At 49.6% G+C, this 20,927-nt stretch overlaps 2 protein-coding genes across 12 annotated transcripts in view; one reads left to right on the top strand and one right to left on the bottom strand.

Annotated features, from left to right (window-relative positions):
- NOS1AP (nitric oxide synthase 1 adaptor protein) overlaps positions 1-18,404 on the top strand; it is a 320,296-nt gene extending 301,892 nt beyond the window's left edge. For 5 of the 9 annotated variants that reach the window (XM_004027787.5, XM_019025884.4, XM_063693452.1 and 2 more), the window contains 2 exons: positions 13,502-13,829; positions 14,776-18,404. In XM_004027787.5, the coding sequence (XP_004027836.2) occupies positions 13,502-13,829; positions 14,776-15,277 (830 nt within the window). In that variant the 3' untranslated portion in view covers positions 15,278-18,404. The other 4 variants (XM_063693454.1, XM_004027789.5, XM_055364527.2 and 1 more) reach the window with 4 other exon arrangements.
- Positions 5,626-8,475, bottom strand: SPATA46 (spermatogenesis associated 46). 3 transcript variants are annotated; one of them, XM_019025911.4, is made up of 3 exons: positions 8,303-8,475; positions 6,899-7,012; positions 5,626-6,282 (listed from the first exon to the last, which is right to left on the bottom strand). In XM_019025911.4, exons 1-3 carry the CDS (start codon positions 8,403-8,405, stop codon positions 5,687-5,689), a joined length of 813 nt encoding a protein of 270 aa, XP_018881456.2. In that variant the 5' UTR covers positions 8,406-8,475; the 3' UTR covers positions 5,626-5,686. The 3 variants fall into 3 exon arrangements, with proteins under 3 accessions (XP_018881456.2, XP_004027839.3, XP_018881463.2); XM_004027790.4 differs by having other exon boundaries at positions 5,626-6,225; XM_019025918.4 differs by lacking the exon at positions 6,899-7,012 and having other exon boundaries at positions 5,626-6,225.
- Positions 18,405-20,927: the final 2,523 nt, after the last annotated feature.

The following is a 20,927-nucleotide window of genomic DNA, read 5'->3' as shown; positions in this document are numbered from 1 at the left end:
GTGGTGGTCAGTTTTTACTGCAAAAAAAAAAAGAAAAAAGAGAAAGAAAAAAAAGAACGAATGCAAAGCTGATAGCTGAGACTGTGAGACTGTTTTTGTCCACTCTTCTGAATCACTGCCACTTGGGTCAGGGACCACAGCCATTGCCACCCTTGGCCCATCTCTCTGGGTGCGTGCCTTGAGCACACCTATAAAAAGTGCCATGTGCAATTGTCTTATCTTTTATGATCTAGGCTTTGCCTAGGGATCACCACTCCTTAACGGGCTGGCTGGGGCAATGAGGAAAAGCTCCTTTGCTCCTGTAAGGCCATAAGTGGCTGTTAACAGATTTTCAAATGCCTGAAGAGATTGCTGAGACCTGCTAGAGTCATATGTTCGGGGAATTAAGTCTTTATCCTAGACAACAAGGTACAGATGCAAACTGCAGTGTTATTGGAGGGTCAATCGGCAAGGATATGATTGTCCCAAAATGGAGTTCATCGACCCTAGCTTTCCTTTAGATTGTATATAAATAAAAGTGCAGTCCTCTTCTAATGGCCACAGTTGGTTTTCTTGTAGCCCAGAAAGTCCAAATTAAAGGAAATAAATTCAGTTTTATGTTAGCCTTCCTTGGTGCATCAGGGTGTCAGTGGAAATAGGATCGGGTGGTGTGTGTGTGTGTGTGTGTTTTGTGTGTGTGTGTGTACACATGTGTTTATATATACATGTGTGAGGGAAAGTGTGTACATATATGTAGGATTGTAACCAGACGGAAAAGAATGGGGATCTCCAGGGTGTTTGAATCAGCAACAGATTTGTGTTTTCTAACATGCATTTAGTTGGAGAGGCATGGTTCTGTTTGTTTTGTTTTGATCTAATTTGCCATTGGAAATAGGTACAGTTACACAGAGAAGGAAGAACCAGGAAAGTGAGATCCATGAAACTAAATGAGCAGCTGTCAGAATCCAGTGTGGCTGAGCCTACCTAGCTTACGAAATCTAACCCAGGGTTCCCTGAGTCCAAGACCACTTAGATTATTAAGATTTTGAACGTCCAGAGGAGTGAAAAGTCTGTTTTCTGGACGTAAGCAGGAGCTGAGGATAAAGCCAGAGGCCAGTGGATTAGGTGTATGGAATGTGGATGGAGAGGGCTTATGTGGGATGTGGCCAGGGAGTGGGTGAGGAAGGCCGCTTCTAAAAGGCCTGTAAAAACTTGAGATTGGATAGACGAAAGGAAATGGAGAAATTAAAGAATTGGAGAAACTAGTTATCTGTGTTGCTGACTTTGGGACCCATCCAAGACTCCTGCCCTTGGGGTGTTCCATGGTGGTTTCTTCCTGCCTGGGCGCCACCCTTTCCCCAATTCAGGCCCTCCCTGGAGGACTAGTTTGTGTATTGGCATCCTCCCTAGTGGACCCAAACCAGTGCATACTTGGTGTGTGGAGATGGGAGACAAAGGACAGATCTAGGAGCCTTGAAGGATCACCAGCCACCGACCCTCCATCAGGGCCAACTGGGCAGGAAAGGGAACATTGCAGACCTGATTTCCCAACGATGTCACCCTGTCCTCCCTCCTTGCTTCTTGCTCTGCTAACTCAACTCTGCCTTCCTCTCTTTCATTCTTCTACTCTGCCCTATATGGAGGACAAATGGACACCAGGGGTGCTAACCTTATTGGTGCCTGCCCCAGCCTGCCCCAGGTGCCAGCAGACTCTCGTGCACAGGAGGCTCCCACAGTTATGGAGCCAGGAAAGAATTTCTCTGCACTGAATGGACTGTATATTGGGATTAAAAATTATATTCCTTATATTCCTGCTTATATCAATGCTCTCTCTGTAAAACCTCTTGCTAGCCTCATTTCTCTCAACTGATCTTGTTTAGGCGTTGTATTCCTTTTATTTACTCTTTGCTTGACTGCTTCCTCCTAACCCTCTACCCACTAGCACTCTACTTCCTAAAGCTGTTGTGTCATTAACTCTGTTGGATCAACTCTCTGGGAAAAGATTCTGTTAATGTAAGTGCACTTACTCCCTGGATGTTGTCACTAGTCTAGTGGCTTTTGCTAAATAAACCTTTCTTATTTCTAAAAGCTTTTCCATTGTCTTTTCTTGCTGCTTCTATTCCACCTGCTCCTTCTCTCCCCCTCACTTCCACCCCACTTCCCAAGCCAAGTGGCATCAGCTCTGTGACATGGTTCCCAAGGGTATGGGATTGAGGAAAGATTCACAAGTTCCCTGTAGCAGGAGAGGAAGATGGTGGCTTCATTTGCCCTTTATATAGATCAGCCCTGCGGGATCAGAGGTATCAGTGGTTCTTAACTTGGCATGATTTTTCCTCACCAGGGGACATCTGACAATGTCTAGAAATGTTTTTGGTTGTCACAAAGCTACTGGCATGTAGTGAGTGAAGCCAGGGATACTGATCAATATCCTACAATGCACAGGACAGCCCCCCACAACAAAGAATCATCCAGCCCCAAATGTCAGTAGTCCTGAGATTGGGAAACTCGTCTACACCCATTTTTGCCGACTCTGCCAATCCCAGGTTTTTTCAAACTCCGAATATCATTAGAATATGTGGGTAGTAGCAGCCAGTTTGTTTTTTTGGTTTTGGGTTTCAGGGCTTTTTGTTTTTCAGGTGTTTTTAAGGCAGGGTCTCACTCTGTCTCCCAGGCTGGAGTGCATGATCATGGCTCACTGCAGCCCTGACCTCCCTGGGCTCCATGATCCTCCCACTTCAGCCTCCTGAGTAGCTAGGACTACCGGTGTGTGCCACCACACCCAGCTAATTTTTGTATTTTTTGTAGAGACGGGTTTCGCCATGTTGTCCAGGCTGGTTTCAAACTCTTGAGCTCAAGCAATTCTCCCACCTTGGCCTCCCAAAGTGCTCGGATTGCAGGCATGAGCCACCACACCTGGCCAGCATCAAGTTCCGAGTGCTTGAAAAATTACTACATCATAGATATTTGCCAGTATAACTGTGTAATTGTATAATCAAGATTATTCAGCTCATGCCTGTAATCCCAGCACTTTGGGAGGCCGAGGCAGGTGGATCGCTTGTGCTCAGGAGTTTGAACCAACCTGAGCAACATGGGGAAAGACTGTTACTACAAAAAAAAAACAAAAAAAAAAACCATAAAAATTAGCCACGCATGGTGGTGAGTGGCTGTGGTCCAAGCTACTTGGGAGGCTGAGATGGGAGGATGGCTTCAGCCTGGGAGACGGAGGTTGCAGTGAGCCGAGATCATGCCACTGCACGCTCCAGCCTTGATGATAGAGCGAGACCCTGTCTCAAGGAAAAAAAAAAAAAAAAAAAAAGATTATACTATTTCACGGACTTCATGACTAAATGCCTGAAATATGTAGCTGGTAGAAGTCTGAATAGGCCCATTCCAGAAATGTTCATACTGGGGACAAAACAGGCTCCTCCTCATACCTACCTCAGCGGGGATCATGGTATCACTATGACACAGCTCAGCACAGAAGTCCTGACTCATGGGAATGTAGGCTTCCCTGCAAGGAGTACAAATGAAAGGGCAGAGGAGCCTGGTAAAGGAGGGAGTGTTTGAGGAATGAGGAGCTGTGGGATCACACAGAACAGACTTTAGAAAAGCCAGGTCACTTTGTCTGGAACTTTTAGCCATTTTGCAGGCAGAGGATGTGTTAGGCCTGATGCTTCGTCAGGCCCAGGCTAGAGAGAAAGTTGAAAAGGTTAGATCAACTGGGTTCACATGCTCTCTGTTCTTTTCTGGCTAAGTGAACTGAACTGAGTTTTGTATTCTCATCTCGAAAATGGGGATAGTATAAACCACACAAAGCTACTATGGAAAGTAAATGAGATTGTATTTTAAAAGCACCCAGTAGAGAGTGCCTGGCAGTGACCCAGGATACAGAACAATTTCCCTTTTAGGGAGCTTCCTTCTGCCTGCACCTGTGCTGCTCAGTACAGTGCTGGGTGCTTTTTCCTGCTCTGCTAAAACTTAGCTCTGTACTGAGAAAATTCCTGGGGTTACATTGATACAACATTAAATGTGGAATGTGGAAAACACCCTGTCTTTAGGGAGAAGACACTAACCACGAGCACCTGGCAGGCGGGATGGGCACGTGCCATGGCACCTGGGCTCAGTCCCTGGCCTGCTAGTTTTCCTTCTCGTGATATGTTCTATGCCTGTTGTACAGATGCCGTAGAGAAGGGAGCATGGGGTTGGCAAAGGACAGAGGCAACAGTAGCTCGGAGTGAGGATTAAAAAGATTGCCCAGAGCCACTCATCTGCCCTTTCAGGGCACAGGGTCCTGGGAGTGATGTCAGGGCTGCCTGGAGACCCCCGCACACTGGACTGGATAGGTTGTGACCTTGTCCTGGCTCCCAGCCCAGCTGGAGCCTGGCAGTCAAGTGGACTCTGGGATGCAGGCTGGGTGGGGTTGGGGACAGAATGGGGTGAGAAGCATGGCTCGAGGGCACAGGGCCGCAGTGGTCTCACAGCATATGATGCGATGGGGATCGAGCCCAGCCTCCCTCCCACTCTGTGGGGAACGACCACAAATGAGATTTTAGCAGCACACTGATAAGCAGAGCAGCTCTGCTAAGCCACAGATAAGACTCTGGAGGAAAAGCCTTTGGGAGGTGAGGGAGGACCCTCCACACCACCTGCTGGCCAAGCCCTGAGGGAGGCAAAGACCGGGGGGTGGTTTGTGCCAGGGTCCCTGCAAGGCAGTGCCCACTGCAGTGGAGGGGCTACTGAGTCATCAGGGTGATAAAGCAAGAGGTAAATGAGGCCTGAAAGGATGACCAGCAAGCATTTGGTGCTTTTTAAAAAACACATTACAGTCAAGATAGATGTCTCTGCTGCATCCCTGATGCTTATCCATCTTTCTGGGTCAGATGGACCAGGAGGTTCACTCAGAAATGGAGGCAGAGTCAAGGCTGCCCACTGGACACATTACTTGGTAACAGGAAGCAGTAGGTTCCCATGTTTACCTGCCTATTTTCACCTGGCTCAAAACAGCCAAGAAAAGACGTCTCCTGGGTCAAAACTGATTCTATTCTGCTCCAGCACTGGATGGCTGTTCTAAGTGAATGATGGTAGCGCCTGTGAGCTCAGTCCCGGGTGAGCTCAGCCCCATCTGCCTCTTACCTGCCTTATACTCAGAGGCATGTTGTCCTCCACATTCCCCTCTCAGAAGATCTACCACCAAAGAAGCCTTTAAAACTGCAGAGATTCTTCCCCATGCAAATAGGAAAGGGCATCCAGCCCCTTCTTCCCAGGGTGGGGCAAGGACTGACCACATAGGGACCAAGCAGAGGCCAGAATCCTAGAGCAGTGCTTCTCACAGCTGAGCTGCATCAGAGTCACCTGGAGGGCTGGTTAGGACATAGACCGCCAGCCCCAGACCCATAGTTTCTGATTCAGTAGGTCTGAGGAGGGCCTGAGAGTTCCCAGGGGTTGCTGGTATTGCCAGCTGGGCACCTTACTTTGAGAACCTCTACCTTAGATGATTTTCCCAAACTTCAGGTATTGTCTTTATTTTTAAAAGAGAGAAAGGGGAGGGTATGTGCCTGGTGTTGCTAGGCAACCATTAGCCAAAGGGGATGAGAGCCGGGTTCTGGGAAGGACAGCAGGCTGTGCGGAGTGACCTCAGACTGGACAGAAGGCTGTGACTAACTTTATTGACATCTCTCTAGAGACATAAGTAGGCTTCACCGCCAATTTACCTAAGGTGTTCAGCAGGACTATTGAAGGCCTGGCAGCTGCCGGAGGAGAGCCCGTCTCCCAGCCGGGCCTTCTGCTTCTTGCTCCAGAGGGCTTTGAGCTTGCCATAGTACACCTTGCAGCTGAAGCCCTCCCTGAAGCCCCTCTTGATGTGGCTCTTGAGGAAGTCCAGGGTGGGGTACATGCGGCAGCAGGCCGCGCACTTGTAGCCATTCTGCTGTGCTGGGTGCCACCTGGAAGCCATTAGGATGTCCTGGGATGTGATGGAGTCCAGGCCATGCCTGGATTTCTTGGTGGCTTCTCGAGGGCAAGTGTTCTCTGGGGAGGAAGAGGACGAACAGATGCTCTCAGCCATGTCCTCGGAAAGGCGGTTGTCCCACTTGCCCTCATCCTGCTGCACCTCTGGGAAGTCATAGGCCTCCAGCTGGCTCTCTTTGTCTGCACACACGAAGTAGCTGTAGGGGGAGAACCAGGGCCGGTAGATAGTGCAGTTCCGCCTCAGCTTCTCTCCGTGCTGGGTGTCCCCCAAGCTGCAGTCTGCAAAGGAAAGGACCAGGTCTGAGTCTCTGGCAGGGAGCAGTGGAGCCAAGGATGCTGGAGCAGAAAGGTAAGAAGGCAAACATCAGGCATGACCTCGGTTACCTCCACCCCACCACGATTGAAGTTCTGAGAGCAGACGCAAGACGGTGGTAAGAGCAGCCGAGGGCATTCCTTCTCACTGCATTCTTTTTCTAGGGGTACAAAGGGCCATTGGATCTTGGGGCAGGAGAGGCTGCTTTTAGTTGGTAAGCCTTGGTATTTGTCAAGGCCTTCCCTTCCTGGAGACACCATGTCCACTGACTCCTCTAAGGATAGACACAGACAGGTGACCCAGTGGATAGCCAAACCGGCAGCCTCCCACAGTCCCTCTTTTCGCCACCCATGGTTGTGACCCTTTTTTCAGCCTCACTGCTCATCTTGATCCCTCCACAGCCCACTCAGCCAGAAGCTGCTCTTGCACACCAATTTCAGAGACAGGAGAGGGGAGGCAAGGCGAGAGCCCCAGGCCTGTGGGTGTCTACCAAAGGAAGAAGGGCCAGATAGGAGGCTGCAGGTGACAAGACCGCGCATGGGGGTCCAGCTTCCAGACACCTCTGCTTCCTTAGGGAAGCAGCCCCTTTTCATCCTTAGCCTCTCACACATTCCCGCCCAGAGTCAGAGAAGTCCTCACCTGGTGAGAGCACTGTGTTCTGTATCCCTTGCCTGACAGTGATGCTTTGGTACTGGGGTGGCAGGGCCTGAGCTGGGCTGGATGCCTCAGTGGGTACTGCTGTCTTTGCAATGTCTGGGTTACAGAAGAAACACTGGTGAGCTGAGCAAGGTTGGGATTCCACTTCCTGGGACTCCCCCAGGCATACCTAGGGGCTCAATCTCTGTACTTCAAGGCATCTCAACGCTGAAACAGAACAGTGATCTCTCGAACTCAGCCAGGCAGAGCTATTCTGGATGACATCCTGGGGAATTCTGAATGGGGCCATTTCATTCAGGCCTCAGAAAGATCCTCTGGAAAGTGGGATTTATGATGTAGCCCAGATGACACCTCTCTGCCTGGCCTGCCCCTCACCTAACCCTCCTGCATCTCATCACATGGATGCCTTCACTCCGCATTGCCGGTCTCCTGGGCATCCTGGGACCCAGAGTCACAGGCTGCAGAGCAATGTTCCATGCCCCCTTTGAGGATTGTCCAGTTGAAACATCTCATACCCACAGTCAGGGTTCCCGTGGGCCATCACTGCACGGCACACCCTGGAGTGCTAACACTTGGACAAAAAGCTGACCTGCCTCAAATCCCAGAATAGCAGCTGTGTTCAGTTTGGGGGACAAATTTATAAATGTCATATATGTAGACAAATGGATGCTTAGGAGGCCTACTCCACTGAGCAGTACTTCTCCATTTTACTGTGCATAGGGATCCCCTAGGGATCTTGTTAATAACACAGATGCTGATTCAGTGGGTCTGGGGTGGGAACCTGAGATTCTGCATTTCTAACAAGCTCCCAGACGATGCAGATGTTGCAAGTCTAAGGACCGTATTTTGAACAGGGAGTCCTCAGGGTGTCCAACTTTATTCCATGATGTGCTCATCAGTTTACGCTGCTGCTTAGGCCTCTCTGATTTGGCTAACTCCAAATCCTCTCCAAACTTGTCAAAACAGAGCTAAAACTAGTTTCTACTCTATGCAGACATACTGCCACCTTGAGATTTCATGCACACTCTAGGGGGAAAAGCTTGATGATAAATGGAGACTGAGGCAGGAGAATCACTTGAACCCAGGAGGCGGAGGTTGCAGTGAGCCGAGATCACATCATTGCACTCCAGCCTGGGCGACAGGAGTGAAACTCTGTCTCAAAAAAAAAAAAAAAAAAAAAGTTTTCCCCTTTCTTCCCTTACCAAAAATCAATACACAGCAGTAACTACTTACCACAAATGCAGCATTTTGAAAAATTATTTTCTCCCCATGCATAATTTGACTTTCTCACTAAATCGTGGTCCTGTAACATGATCTGGTAGGGTACTCAATTAAAAGCTTCAAAACAAACCACATCTTTGTGGCCCTAGTAGCACCAAAGTTTACCTGGCAGGCTGGTGGCACGAGAGAACATAATGTCGGGAAAAGCACTCAGGGCAGAGGAAGAGATTGGAGGTCCAGAGATGCTGAGGAGTGAGAAGTTCTCCATATTCTGACCACTGCAGGGTACAGAGATCACACGCCTGCTCTGGAGAGGCTGGCTGGCTTGTCCAGAGGATAAACATTCTGAGCACAGTTGATGTCACAAGGCACATGATTCCACTACCAACTAGGTTACCCTTTGGAAGATGAATGGAGTCTACTGCAAGCAAGATTAAAATGTGTAAAGATTGTATTTGACTTGCCATTGCCCAGTGGCAGGCCCTGATTGAGAATACCCAGAGAGAAGAATGTGGTAGAGATACTATAGTGATGCTGTCTATTTGTCCCCTTTTATCTTTGTTATCATCAGTTTTCTGTGTTGACACTGTCTACCCCCAGCCCTCCAGCCCTGAAAACCTCTGTCTTGTCTGAATAATCTCCTTCCTTTTCTTCTCCTTTATCAGCCTAATCTCTGTCAGCAAATATTTTTATTGTTTTGTTTTAGTTTGTTTTTTGAGGTTTATATATTTTTCACATTTTCTTTGGAAATTCAAATTTGTAAAAGTTGCAGAAATTAGGCTGGGTGCAGTGGCTCAGACCTATAATCCCAGCACTTTGGGAGGCCAAGGCGGGTGGATCATTTGAGGTCAGGAGTTCAAGACCAGCCAGACAAACATGGTGAAACCCCATCTCTATTCAAAATATAAAATTTAGCCATGCATGGTGGTGGGCACCTGTAATCCCAGCTACTTGGGAGGCTGAAGCAGGAGAATCGCTTGAACCTGGGAGACAGAGGCTGCAGTGAGCTGAGATAGCGCCACTGCACTGCAGCCTGGGTGACAGAGCGAGACTCCATCTTAAAAGCTGCAAAAAAATAAAATCAATACAAAGAACACCCTTATGCCCTGTATCCAGATTTTCCTATTAACATTTTACCCCATTTGCTGTATCCGTCCCCTTCCTCCTGCCCCCTGCCCCATGTGTATGTGTATATACTTAATTTTTTCGTGAACTATTTGAAGGTAAGTTATAAACACTATGTCCTTTTATACCTAAGTACTTCAATGTGTATTTCCTAAGAATAGGGGCCAAATATTGTTTTCAGTGGTTGGTACTCTTTTTAGCAAGTGACTAAAACACAAATGGGTGGCTTACTCAATACTATTTTGCTCATGGCTTAAGTCAGTCTGATGGGGAGACTCTGGGACTCCAGAGAGGCAAGGTTGCCTCTTCGTTTCGCTTGTCCTATAACAACCTTGTGCACTAACGAGGTGTGGAATAAGGTGAAAGATGATTGTGACACTTGGAAGATAAGCTGAAGACACCCCTTTCTAGATTATCACAACATGTCAACTAGATACAGAACAGGGCTGCAGATCTAGATGGCAGGTATGTTTATGCTGCATGGGGAGCTATGGCCGCTCTGGAAATAGTGATGGGCTTGTTTTGCAGTGCTGTCGAGCATGTGTGAGTGAAGTGTGAGTTAGCTTCTGCACGTGAGAGCCCAGAGTTGTCTTCCTGTGTGTATTTATTCACAGTACTGAAACATTCGAAGGACAATGGGAGAACATGATTCCCCTCGTGTTCCTCCCAGATAGCCTGGTTTGGAACATTAGCATGCATTGGAAAGTAAGTTGCAGCCACATACTTTGGCAGTTTGGGGGGTATCAGCAATTTCATTTGGTCCATTATGGTGTAGAGAAAGCTCGTGAGTCTGGGCATCAGCTTATGTGACTTCTAACCCTGCTCCGCCATGAGCTACCTGTGTGATATTGGGCAAACCTCTCTGCTACTTGGTTTACCCATGTTATTAGTTTAGACTCTAAACTGGAGTGGATGAACATCTTCCTGGCTAAAACCCAGTGATTGACATGTGGACAGTAGCATACTTGTGAGTGATGCACACAGGACCCCGAGGACTTGGAATTGCATTCTGTCTTGACCTATCACATTTCTCCGACTGCCAACTTCAGACTCTCCCACTGCAACCTCAGACTTAAAGTAAAGGGAGCTTAAAATACTGGGGGGAAATATGGGAGGCAGAATCTCTCAGTGCCTGTGTAGAGTTTTTAAAATGCGACCCGGTTTTGGTTTAGTCACTGAAAAGTTTGTGGGAGCCTGGCGGTTCCAGGGTACACACCACTCCTTGTAGCAGGTCCCCTGTCTTGTGTGCTGTGTCCTCACGAGGTATGCTGGTGCTGGTGGCCCTGGCAGGAGGTGACACTCTCAAAGTGACTGGTCACTACGTAAAATGTGTCTTTCTTTTGTTTGTTTCCCACCTGCTTTCCGAGCCCCTTTCTCGGACAGGTAAGATATCCTGTTTTTTTGTGGATGACTTACATCCCCAGATGCCCTCCTCTGCTTGGGCGTGTGCATGTTGGGGGGTACTGTTGGGAGGGCCACCTGGCTGGGGTCCAGTCATCTCTCTGTCCTCCATTGCCATTATTTTCTGAACCATCAAGCCTCTAGTCCTGAAGCAAGAGAGATAATGTGTGGGGGTCATTAGCGTCATCATCAAGAAAGGGACCCATTGCACGTCCTCAGACATAGGGATAAAGGGACCCCCAGCCAGAGCCCCACTTTCACTTCGAATAGAAGGGCAGTTCTCTGGGTCTGACCTCAAGAGCCCCTGAAGACCACTCCCATAGAGGGAGTTTTGAGTGGTTTTTATAAATGGAAAAAGACTTGTGAGCAGTTTCCCTACAATGTCAGTCCATCATGCAATTTTTAAGAATTCATATAAAAGTCAAATTCAATTAAACAAACTTATTAAATGCCTACTATCGTGCAAGACCCTAAGCTGGGCATTGTAGAAGATAAAGAAACACTTCAGGCGCTATGGCCCTCAAGGACCTTACCATTTTAAGACAAGGTGTATCTACTGGAAAGACTTAGACAAGGGTAAAGGGAGTGCATGGTAGGCTATCTTTACATTACTTAAAAATTCAGTGCATTATAGACTATGTTATGAAGGGTAGAGAGCAAAAAATACAGGAAATCCAAAATGGTGCATAGTCCAGAGTTCTGTTTATTACAAAGAGTGTTTTAAAAATAATAATAGCTTATAATTTACTAATCACCTTGACAGGTGTTTTTGGTGCTTGCCTTTTTAAAAACGAGTATGTCTGCTCTGAAAAGTCACTTTAAACCAATAAGGAGACCACCAGGGAAATGTCTGATTTGGGAAGTGGTGGCAATTTGCCTTCCCCGGGCATTTCGTACAGTTTCATTGTTGTCTATGTACTTTCTGGTTTGGGGGGAAATAGTTAAATGGTTTGGTTCCAAATCTTCTTTGCTAGTTTGTGGATGATGTGATTAAAGAAAATAAGAAGGATGTGGGACCTGAGAGGCAAATTGTGCCAAAGTGGATGATGTGGCAAGATACACACTTAGGAGAATCATCAGGAGTTGATGACCCTGCTTGCTGTGGAGCGGGCTGGAAGCTTCTGCTGGTGTGGTGGGTCTATCCGGAGCCCAGCCAGCTTGGGCCCTGTGTCCCAGGGATGCTGTCATGCTGTTCCCTGGCAGGTCCTCACCCTGCAGTGGTGCAGGCCACAGGGCTCATCCGCAGAGAGTAGTCTCCACTTCACTTCCCACAGGTTTTCCTCCCTGCCACCCAAAGGCCCTTAGAATATGGCATACCTAGGTAGTTGGCCTAGAAAGGATAGCACCACTGAAACCACAAGAAAGGTTTTCACTGGCCCAGGATACAGCAGTGCAGGGCAGAAAGAACTGCTTTACACAAAAATTCAGCAGAAGAAAAAGTACATCCTAACCCCAGTTACTCTTAGAAGAGGCTCAGTGAAAATAGACACTTAGCAGAGGTGTTCACAAGGAAAGGAGCCTAGTCATCAAATGATCGAGTGATCTCCTTTCCTCAGACTGACAACATATCTGGGGTAGTTGGTGTAGACAGAAACCTTGACCCAGATTCCAAGGCCTCAGAGTGGGTCTGGCTGCCTGATGACTGAGCTGGATTTCCAGATAGGGAGAGGATGGCCAAGTGTGAGTGTGTGGACAGCATGGCTTAGAGCCTGGAGCTCCAGTCATTTCAATAACAAACCTTTAAGCTACCACCTTGGCCACCACAATTTTCTATCTACAGAATCGGTTTTGGCGATTCAAGATCTGTATTGAGCACAGCTATATACCAAACCCAGGCTAGGTGTTGAAGATACAAAGATGAATGAGGCATGGCCTCTGCCTTGCAAATCTTTACAACCTAATGGGTTTATACCCAGCTCTTTGAGTTAATTTTTCAAGCCAAAGAGGATCCCTACAAGAAGGACCATGTACCAGGCATATATAGGCAGCTGTTCCATGATCTATAGCAGGGCAAAGTTGTGGAGGAGCCCTGAGCTGTGGATTAGAAGGCCTCAGTTCTAGCTCCAGCCCTGCTAGTATTTAGCTGTGTGACCTCAGGCACGGCACTGCATTACGTGGAGTCCTGCAGGCTTCATCTGTAGGTAGATATCCTTCCATGTACCACCTCCCTAGGTGGTTGTAAGGATTAAGTAAGCTGATGTTCATTGGGATCCTCGTGCTTCACTGGCACTGAGTACCTATCCATTTGGTACGAACTGATTCTGAACCACCACTTAGCACCTCCGCAAGAGCTGGCCCACTCGCTCAAGTCCCACCTCTGTAGACCTGAGGAGCTGCTGCCCCATTTTTTGTGGAGAATATGTGCTATACTCATGGCCTTCAGTGGGGAGCTTCTAACACCAAGCCTCATCCATGCCATCCCTCCACCAGCTTCCAACCCACTGAGAGCTCAGCACGTGCTTACAGTGATGTAAAAATGTCATGTTTCATTGCTTCATCCTCATTTTTTCTTTACTCCAAAGGGCGTGGTGACTCCAAGGTAAAGGGGCCAAGCCCATGAGTCAAGGAGGCAGGTTTACAGGAACGACTTTATTTTTTTATGGCTAGCATTAGTCACTGATTAACTTGGGTGGGGCAGAGCTAGAATTTCTAGTTCCTGTCCCATCAAGAAAACTACACTGGAAAGTTCAGGAGTGTCTTTGCTGGCTCTTTCTTGAATATTTCCAAAGCCTTGGAAGTTACAAGTTTTGGGTGTGGGATAAGGAAAAACTGAATGATAGAGCACAGGTACCGCTCCCCTTTCCTCATCATGTCTCTCTGTCGCCTCTTTGTTCATAGTTGACCACGGCATGTTTGAGAATTTGAACACAGCCCTCACTCCAAAGCTCCAGGCCAGCCGCTCCTTCCCCCACTTGTCCAAGCCCGTGGCCCCCGGCTCTGCCCCTCTGGGCTCTGCTGAGCCTGGGGGGCCAGGACTCTGGGTGGGCAGCAGCCAGCACCTCAAGAACCTGGGCAAAGCCATGGGGGCCAAAGTGAATGACTTCCTGCGGAGAAAGGAGCCCTCCAGCCTGGGCAGTGTGGGTGTGACAGAGATCAACAAGACTGCAGGAGCACAGCTGGCCAGTGGGACTGACGCAGCTCCAGAGGCTTGGCTAGAGGATGAAAGGTGAGCCCCTCACCTGCCCAACATCCATGCCCCTCTGTGGACCCACTTGAAAAGGTACAGGGACAAACTGCAGTGTCTGCACAGGAGAACAGCCCCAAGGGAGGGGTGTGAGATTGTCCTGTACTGAAAAGCTGCAGGATCAGGCCACGTTCTCGGGAGCTGGCTTCACCTTCTGCAGCCACAGCTGAAGGTTGCTGAGTGCCCACCATGTCCTCGGCTCTGTGCTGCTGAAGGTTGCTGAGTGCACACTATGTCCTCAGCTCTGTGCTGCAGGCTATAGTTGCATCATTTTGTCTAACCCTCCCAGCAGCCCTGGGAGGTAGATGATATTTCCATCCTGCAGATAACTCACGTTCAGACAGACAAAGTAAATAGCTTGAGGTCACAAAGTTAGTACTTGGCAGAGCTGGATTTGAACCCAGCTATTGCCCAGAAGGTCCCCAGGTAGATTCTGATGCCCGGCCATAGCTGAGAACCGCTGCCGTAGACTGTTGCTTGTGGAGAAGCCTGCACCTGTCACAGCCCACTAGGGCACAGTGGGAGAAGCCCCCTGTAGCAGCCCTCCTGTTCTTCCCCCTCCTACCAACAGGCTCTTTCCAGGCCTTGTTTTAAACACCTGTGCATCTGAGGTGGGAATGCCCTCCACAGGACTTACTGCCTGGGTTCTGATTTGACAAGCTTCACCAGCGGTCTCTATCCTGTCTTCTAGAGGCCAGCACTTTGTGCTGCTCTGAACACTGAGTGAGCATGGCCCAGGCCAAAAGCTACTGTTATGCTGAAATTGCTAAGGCCTATGTGCCAAACCAAGAACCAGAGCCCAAGGAGTAGAGCAGTTATCGGGTGGGGTGGGTTGAAAGTGCAGTTGGAGTTGGAGAAGCAAGATGGCAGGTGGATTGGTGTCTTGCTGTCCTTAAGGCATGTGTGTTTATTGTCATTAACCTTACAGGTCAGTCCTGCAAGAAACATTTCCTCGGCTGGATCCTCCACCTCCCATAACCAGAAAGCGAACCCCTCGGGCCCTGAAGACCACCCAGGACATGCTGATTTCATCACAGCCTGTCCTGAGCAGTCTGGAGTATGGGACAGAGCCATCACCTGGGCAGGCGCAGGACTCCGCTCCCACTGCCCAGCCTGACGTCCCAGCAGACGCTTCACAGCCAGAGGCCACCATGGAAAGAGAAGAGAGAGGCAAAGTTCTGCCCAATGGAGAGGTTTCCCTGTCAGTACCTGACCTAATCCACAAGGATAGCCAGGACGAATCCAAGCTAAAGATGACTGAGTGCAGAAGGGCCTCCTCCCCCAGCCTTATCGAGAGGAATGGCTTCAAACTCAGCTTGAGCCCCATCAGCCTGGCTGAGTCCTGGGAGGATGGCAGCCCCCCTCCTCAGGCACGGACCTCCAGCCTCGACAATGAGGGCCCTCACCCAGACCTGCTGTCCTTTGAATAGAGCCTCTGCTCTTTCCTGCTGAGCTCTGCCCTTGTCTTCCTGCTGCTTTCTCCTCCACTGCGCACACTGGCCCTGGCCTCAACTCCGCTGTGCCCTTTGTCTTCCTTGTATGAGGCACCAGCAGAGAGCCAGTCGTCCATCATGGGATTTTGCAGGACTGGAAGTCCTTGAGTAGTTCTAGTTAAAGAGTCTATCCGCAGAATGGCTGAAGGACTTGATGCCGTTTTGAGCCTAATTTTCTGTAACCTCCTGTGAGTAATGTCCTCTTGGACATTAGAGCTCTTCCACTCTTGAGCTTGTCCTGTCTTCTCAGTGAATTGCAGGGCCACCAGCTCAGGACAATGGATCTTACAGGAATTCTTTTTGCCTGTCCCCTACATGCGCCTCCTCCCCTGCTGTTCTCCCTCCCACACCCCTGTCCCTTCTCTCTCCTCCTTGATGGGTCCGATGCCCCTGGCCTCAGCGGGAGGAAGGCTGGATGAGGAATGATGGGTTTGGCTTGATGACAGGCCATGGCCTAGAAAGCCACACACCCTGACCACAGCCCAGCCATAGCTCCTCTTGGTCCCAGGACAGCGCAGGCCCCTGGTTGCCATGTTTGCTCTGCCCCTGGGGTGGAGGCCAGAGGAGATGCTTACCAGGCCTGAGACCTTGAGAGTTCACCCAGGGTTTGAACGCTGCCACCCAGGGTTCCCAAGGTTTCTCCCATCTGGTCAGATGTCGAACACAAAATGTGGGCATTCTGCACAGAAGGAAAGATCAGGCTTCTCTTGCTGAGTGTGTGAAGACAGGGAGAGCCAGGCCCCAGCAGATGCAGCCGAGCACACTCTGATTTTGTTTTGTGGGGAGGGCCCAGGAACATGGGGGTGGTCTTGGCATTCAGGGCTGGCACTAAAAACCCAGAGCAGAAGCAGGGAGAAGGGAGTGAGGATGGGACAGAGAAGAGCGATCACTGGGGATCAGAACAGCTTTTCAGGGGCCACCTTGCAGCCTAAAATAATGCTGTTTCAGGGCCTGGGCCTGCTGTGAGAGCCAGAATGAAGCATGTGCAAGATTGGAATGTGAGAACTGTGGGGAGAAACCAGTTTTAATTAAGTGGAAGTGTTTTGTGCTTGTGCTGAAGTTGCCTGGGCCTCCTGCAGCTCTGGACCTCACTGGAGCGGCCCCGCCCTGCTCTTCCCTGCCTTTCTTTTATGCTGATGCTGGTGGGCTTTTTCCTGCTTCAGGATCCATGTAAGGGACTGACCAGGTTCATCCAGCCTTAACTGGTTCCTGCAACCCACTTTTAGGTCTCCCACCAGGGGTCCTATTGTGCTGTCTTCCTGTGACCAGCAGATCCTGTAAGGGGGTGATCCTAATCCCGGGGCTCTTTGCAGCAAGAGGAGAACGTTCCTTTTCTTGAACAAGGTGGCTGGTTCCCTGGGAGAAGGCTGGGAATGGCACGTCCGGCCAGAGCAGGCGGTGCGGCATCCTCCTCCTGGGATTCCTGTGGCCTCCCCTGTTCTATTCATTGTTTGGCTTCCCACCCATAAGCTCTGGGATACCCAGGGCTTGCTTCCCAGCTCTTCTCATCTCCAAGCCTCTGCTCCTCTTCCCACCACCACTGCCATATAAAATGGCCATGCTAACTCCTACAGAACTAGGAGCCTCAGCAGGATTGCTAGGATGTGGGTTCCTTCCTGCATTCTTGCTTCTGCAGCTGTGTGGCCTTGCCATGGCCCTCCCACCACTTTCCCTTCTACCTTGCCTTCCATTATCTTCCTTCTCCCAGGAAGCCAGGTTTCACCACGTGCTCACCACAAGCTGTCTCCCCTCCCTCGTAGGAGTCGCTGCAGCAGGGCACCTGCAGGCCCTGGTAGAGTGAGCAGGGCTTACATGTACATTCTTTCTCACTCCAAGGATGTGATATCTGACCCTGATGTCAGAGAGGAGGTCTCAGGACTAGCATTCAGGGTCCTTTGAGTTTTCCCAGAATGGTTTGGGGTATCACACAAAACACCAGAGCTGAGGATAGGGATAGAGTCCCCAAACACACATCCTGGGAGCAAGCCACTTCATCTGAGCTTCCCACACCAGGAGCATGGTTTGTGCTTTGATGGGAAACCTAGCAAGCCCCTGCACTCTGGGGCTTCTCCTCTGCTGGAGCCCAGGGCGGCTCTGGCCCAATGATATGGCAGCCATAGGTACAGGAATTGCAGGTGCAGCCTTTCTTAAGTACCCTGCCTCCACTCTATAGCCCAGCTGCTGCTGGAGTCCAGGACCTTAGACCCAGGATGAGCAAAAGGCTGCCACCAGGTTGTCCAGGACCATTGCCAGGGTGACCCCAGAGTTCTTCAGACCTGTGTCTGATACTGAATACAGTGCCATGGGACCCTGCTCCAATCTAACTGCCTACAACCTGCCCGTCCCCCTGCTGCAGGGATGATGCTGCTACCTCAGGAGGCTCTCTGAGACTGGCGTCTGGTCTTAGATGCTGCACATAGTACCTGGTGCTAGGGTCTAGGTGCTGCCCAAAGCCCAGCAGGAACAGCTACTACTCATCCTGCAGAGGCCTTGGCCCAGACCAGCTTTCCATCCAAAGCCTCACCTGGTTTCCATGTCCATCTCAACAGTCTGGCCTTCCTGTGACTGCAGCCTGGCAGCCACACCCCCAGTAATCCCGCACAGTGAGTCCAGCTTCTCTGGGAGCTTGGCCTTCAGTTAGCCCAGTCCATGCGAGGGCAGGGTAATGAGGAGGAGTAAAGGACCTATCTTCTCTGTCCACATAAGGAAGTTGGGACCACAAGGTCTTTTGTCTCCTTGTTACTCCCCAACCCCACCATAACCTCCTACTCAGCACACAGCTTTATCCTGGTAGATTATAAGGTGAGCTTCCAGAACCTGGCAGGAGGCTGGTGTATCCCCCTGCACAGAGGGAAGTGTATCTGAATGTTGTGTATGTGGCTGATATGGAAGACATACATGTATGCAATCCATCAGCATTTAAAGAAGAAGATTGGCTCCAGTTCGGAGGAGGAGGAGGAAGATTACAGATCTATTCTGAGTATTTTTTAGAGAGTTAATATTTATATTTTTAGTAATTTTCTGGTAGAAGGAAATTGCACAATAAAATGATTTGGTTTGGTTTGCTGGCTTTGTCTGTTTTTCCTCCTGACTGATGGGGAGCAGTTGGATTCCTCAAGGCTGACTTGTTGGCTGAAGTGTGTTGGCATTTTCCTTTGTAAGCCTGGAAAAGTGAGAAATGAGGGAGGTAGAATGTGAGGAAGATGGGCACTACCGACACCTCCAGCCTGAACCCTTGGCGGGGAAATGACTTCTGAGGATGTGCCATCATTGGCTCCCCTGTCTGGCCACTGTGAGGGGGTACCTCTGCCAACCCGACCTATCACTGTTTCAGGATGTGCCATCATGATGTGCACAGGCACGACCTTCCTTGGGAGGAAGTGGGGATAAGCGGACATGGCCTTTGGATCATCCTCTAGGACACTCATTCTTTACCTGGGTCCAAAGCCCTCTTCCACCAAGAAAGGGATGAAGCTTCACATTCATGTATGCACGTTCTTCCATAGAGGAACCAGAGCTTCTATCAGCCTCTCAAAGAGAGTCATCAATATATGTCAGTGATTTGGACTTAGGTACTTCCTGGGAGATTGCCCCCAAGGGCCCCCCATGGACAGGGACATTCTTGTTGCCCACCTGCGGAGAGAAGGTGGCTCAGAGAAGAGCTGGCCTGGAGTCCCTTTGCCCCTTTGCTGCCCCTGGGCCAGTGTCAGATCCAAGGATCCAGAGGACCCACACAGCTGAGAATTGGCCAGGCCTTTATCCTCCTTAAAAGGAAGGAAATGGGGGAAAAACAGGAAGGGAAAGGGGCGTTCAGTCTGTTCACAGAAGCCACGCACGTTTCCAAAGGGAAACATGGGGCCTTTCTGCGCAGCCCTCTCATGTGCAGATGTGACTATGCCTGGGGTTGGATTCCACAGTTCCGCATGCAGGGGCTCCCTGGCTCCATGTCAGAGGCGTCTCAGGCTTGAGGCTAAGTCCCTAACGTTTTCTGCATTTTGTTCGACTCCCACACTTTGTTTCTCAGCAGAGGGGCAAGAAAAGAACAGCTGTGATCTCAAAGGTTGCTCACTGTCTCTGCAGTGGGCTGTGGCGTTATCGTCCAGGGAAAGCAGGAAAAACACAAAAACCAATCCTCCATGTTTTGGGAAAAGGCATTGAAAATACAATAGCAACTTTTTTCTTTATGAGTATGCTGCGGTGACTCCAGACAACCTCTCCCATTGAATGGCTTCAGTATCTTGCTGCAGTCGTTCAGGTGTGAAATGTGCTTTTAACATGCCTTTCCCACTATTATGTGAAGTCGTTATTTTTGTCTAAGATCAAGTATAAAGAGTTCTAGTGTAAAAAAAATTTTAAGGGAATTTTAAGTGTGAGAATGGAAGTGCAGATGTCATGTTTTTTAATGCTGTGCTCTACGCTGAGTCACTGTTCTAGAATCTGGGGGACAAAGATGCATTTATTCAGACAATATATCCAAGCCCCTTCCTGCCATGCATTAAGTGCTATCTAGGGGACTGTGGTGACGTTGGTGGAAAAGTGACACGCGGTCCTCTTTCTCCATTCTGAATGGATGGGAGTGCCATCATACCTGCCCTCCCGGGCGCTATGCTAACAGGGTATGTGATCAGGATGTGAAATGCAGTGGAAGCACCAAAGTGGGGCTCAGGGTGAGGCAATTAATTTCAGCCGAGAGAGTGCTCATTTCCTCTGGACTAAATCTGCCGTTAGTAGTTGCTGAAGGAAACACACTCAGAGGCCATCAGGAGACCCACCTCATTCCTTAGGTCTGTGCCTATGCTGGCAGGGACCCCAGTTGGTATTCAGAATTTTTATGAAATTAGCCGACCCGGAAATGTACTCAGATGCTACCCTAATCTCAGAAAATTCCTGCTGGGTCAGTTTAATCTGCTCTCAGATTTCACAATGCCTTTGAGGTCAGTGAATCCTGGGAGTGTTCTAGAACTCTCTGTGCTTGGACTCCCTGTCCTCTCTCTGCTGCCCTCCCCACACTGTGGAGTTTCCCAGGCCAGCCTAGCTGTGGTGGCAAACTCAGTGATGGTTTGTCTGATACTCTGGCCCTCAGAGTGCCCCGGGCTTCAGTCACTCAGTTCGCCGCCCTGCTTTGGGACATTCAGCCTGGAGCCTCCCACTGTGGCCTCTCTGTGAGTGGGAACAAGTAATTAAGTCCATATAGCCCTTGTAGAGAGACCCCTACCTCCCCCTTGGAAAGCTTCATCAGTGCAGATGGCATTAATACCTTTCATCTCTCCCAGGGAAATCTACTCTGGAAGCTTTAAGTTGTCCAGTGAAAGCATCTTCAAGTACATCTCCCCTCCAGGACGCCCCCTCCCTGCTACTGTTTGCACTGGGGGCACAGGAGGAAAGCCCAGAGTCCCCACCACTGACTTCCTCCTAATGAGAAAATTCCTCCACTTTCTGTATCTAGGGACCAGCTCTCCTGAGACACAAATCCTCTTTGTGTCCAGCTTATCTCCAGCTGCTGCCATGATAAATAGTCCAGCCCAAGGGAGCCTGGGGAAGCTACCCCACAAAACGAATCACTTGGCTATTAACAACACAGACGAGG

The sequence above is a fragment of the Gorilla gorilla genome, chromosome 1 (genome assembly GCF_029281585.2).
Source record: "Gorilla gorilla gorilla isolate KB3781 chromosome 1, NHGRI_mGorGor1-v2.1_pri, whole genome shotgun sequence".
Taxonomy (NCBI): domain Eukaryota; kingdom Metazoa; phylum Chordata; class Mammalia; order Primates; family Hominidae; genus Gorilla; species Gorilla gorilla.
The sequence above is the reverse complement of the archived record's forward strand: the minus strand, read 5'-3'. Positions and strand labels throughout refer to the sequence as shown.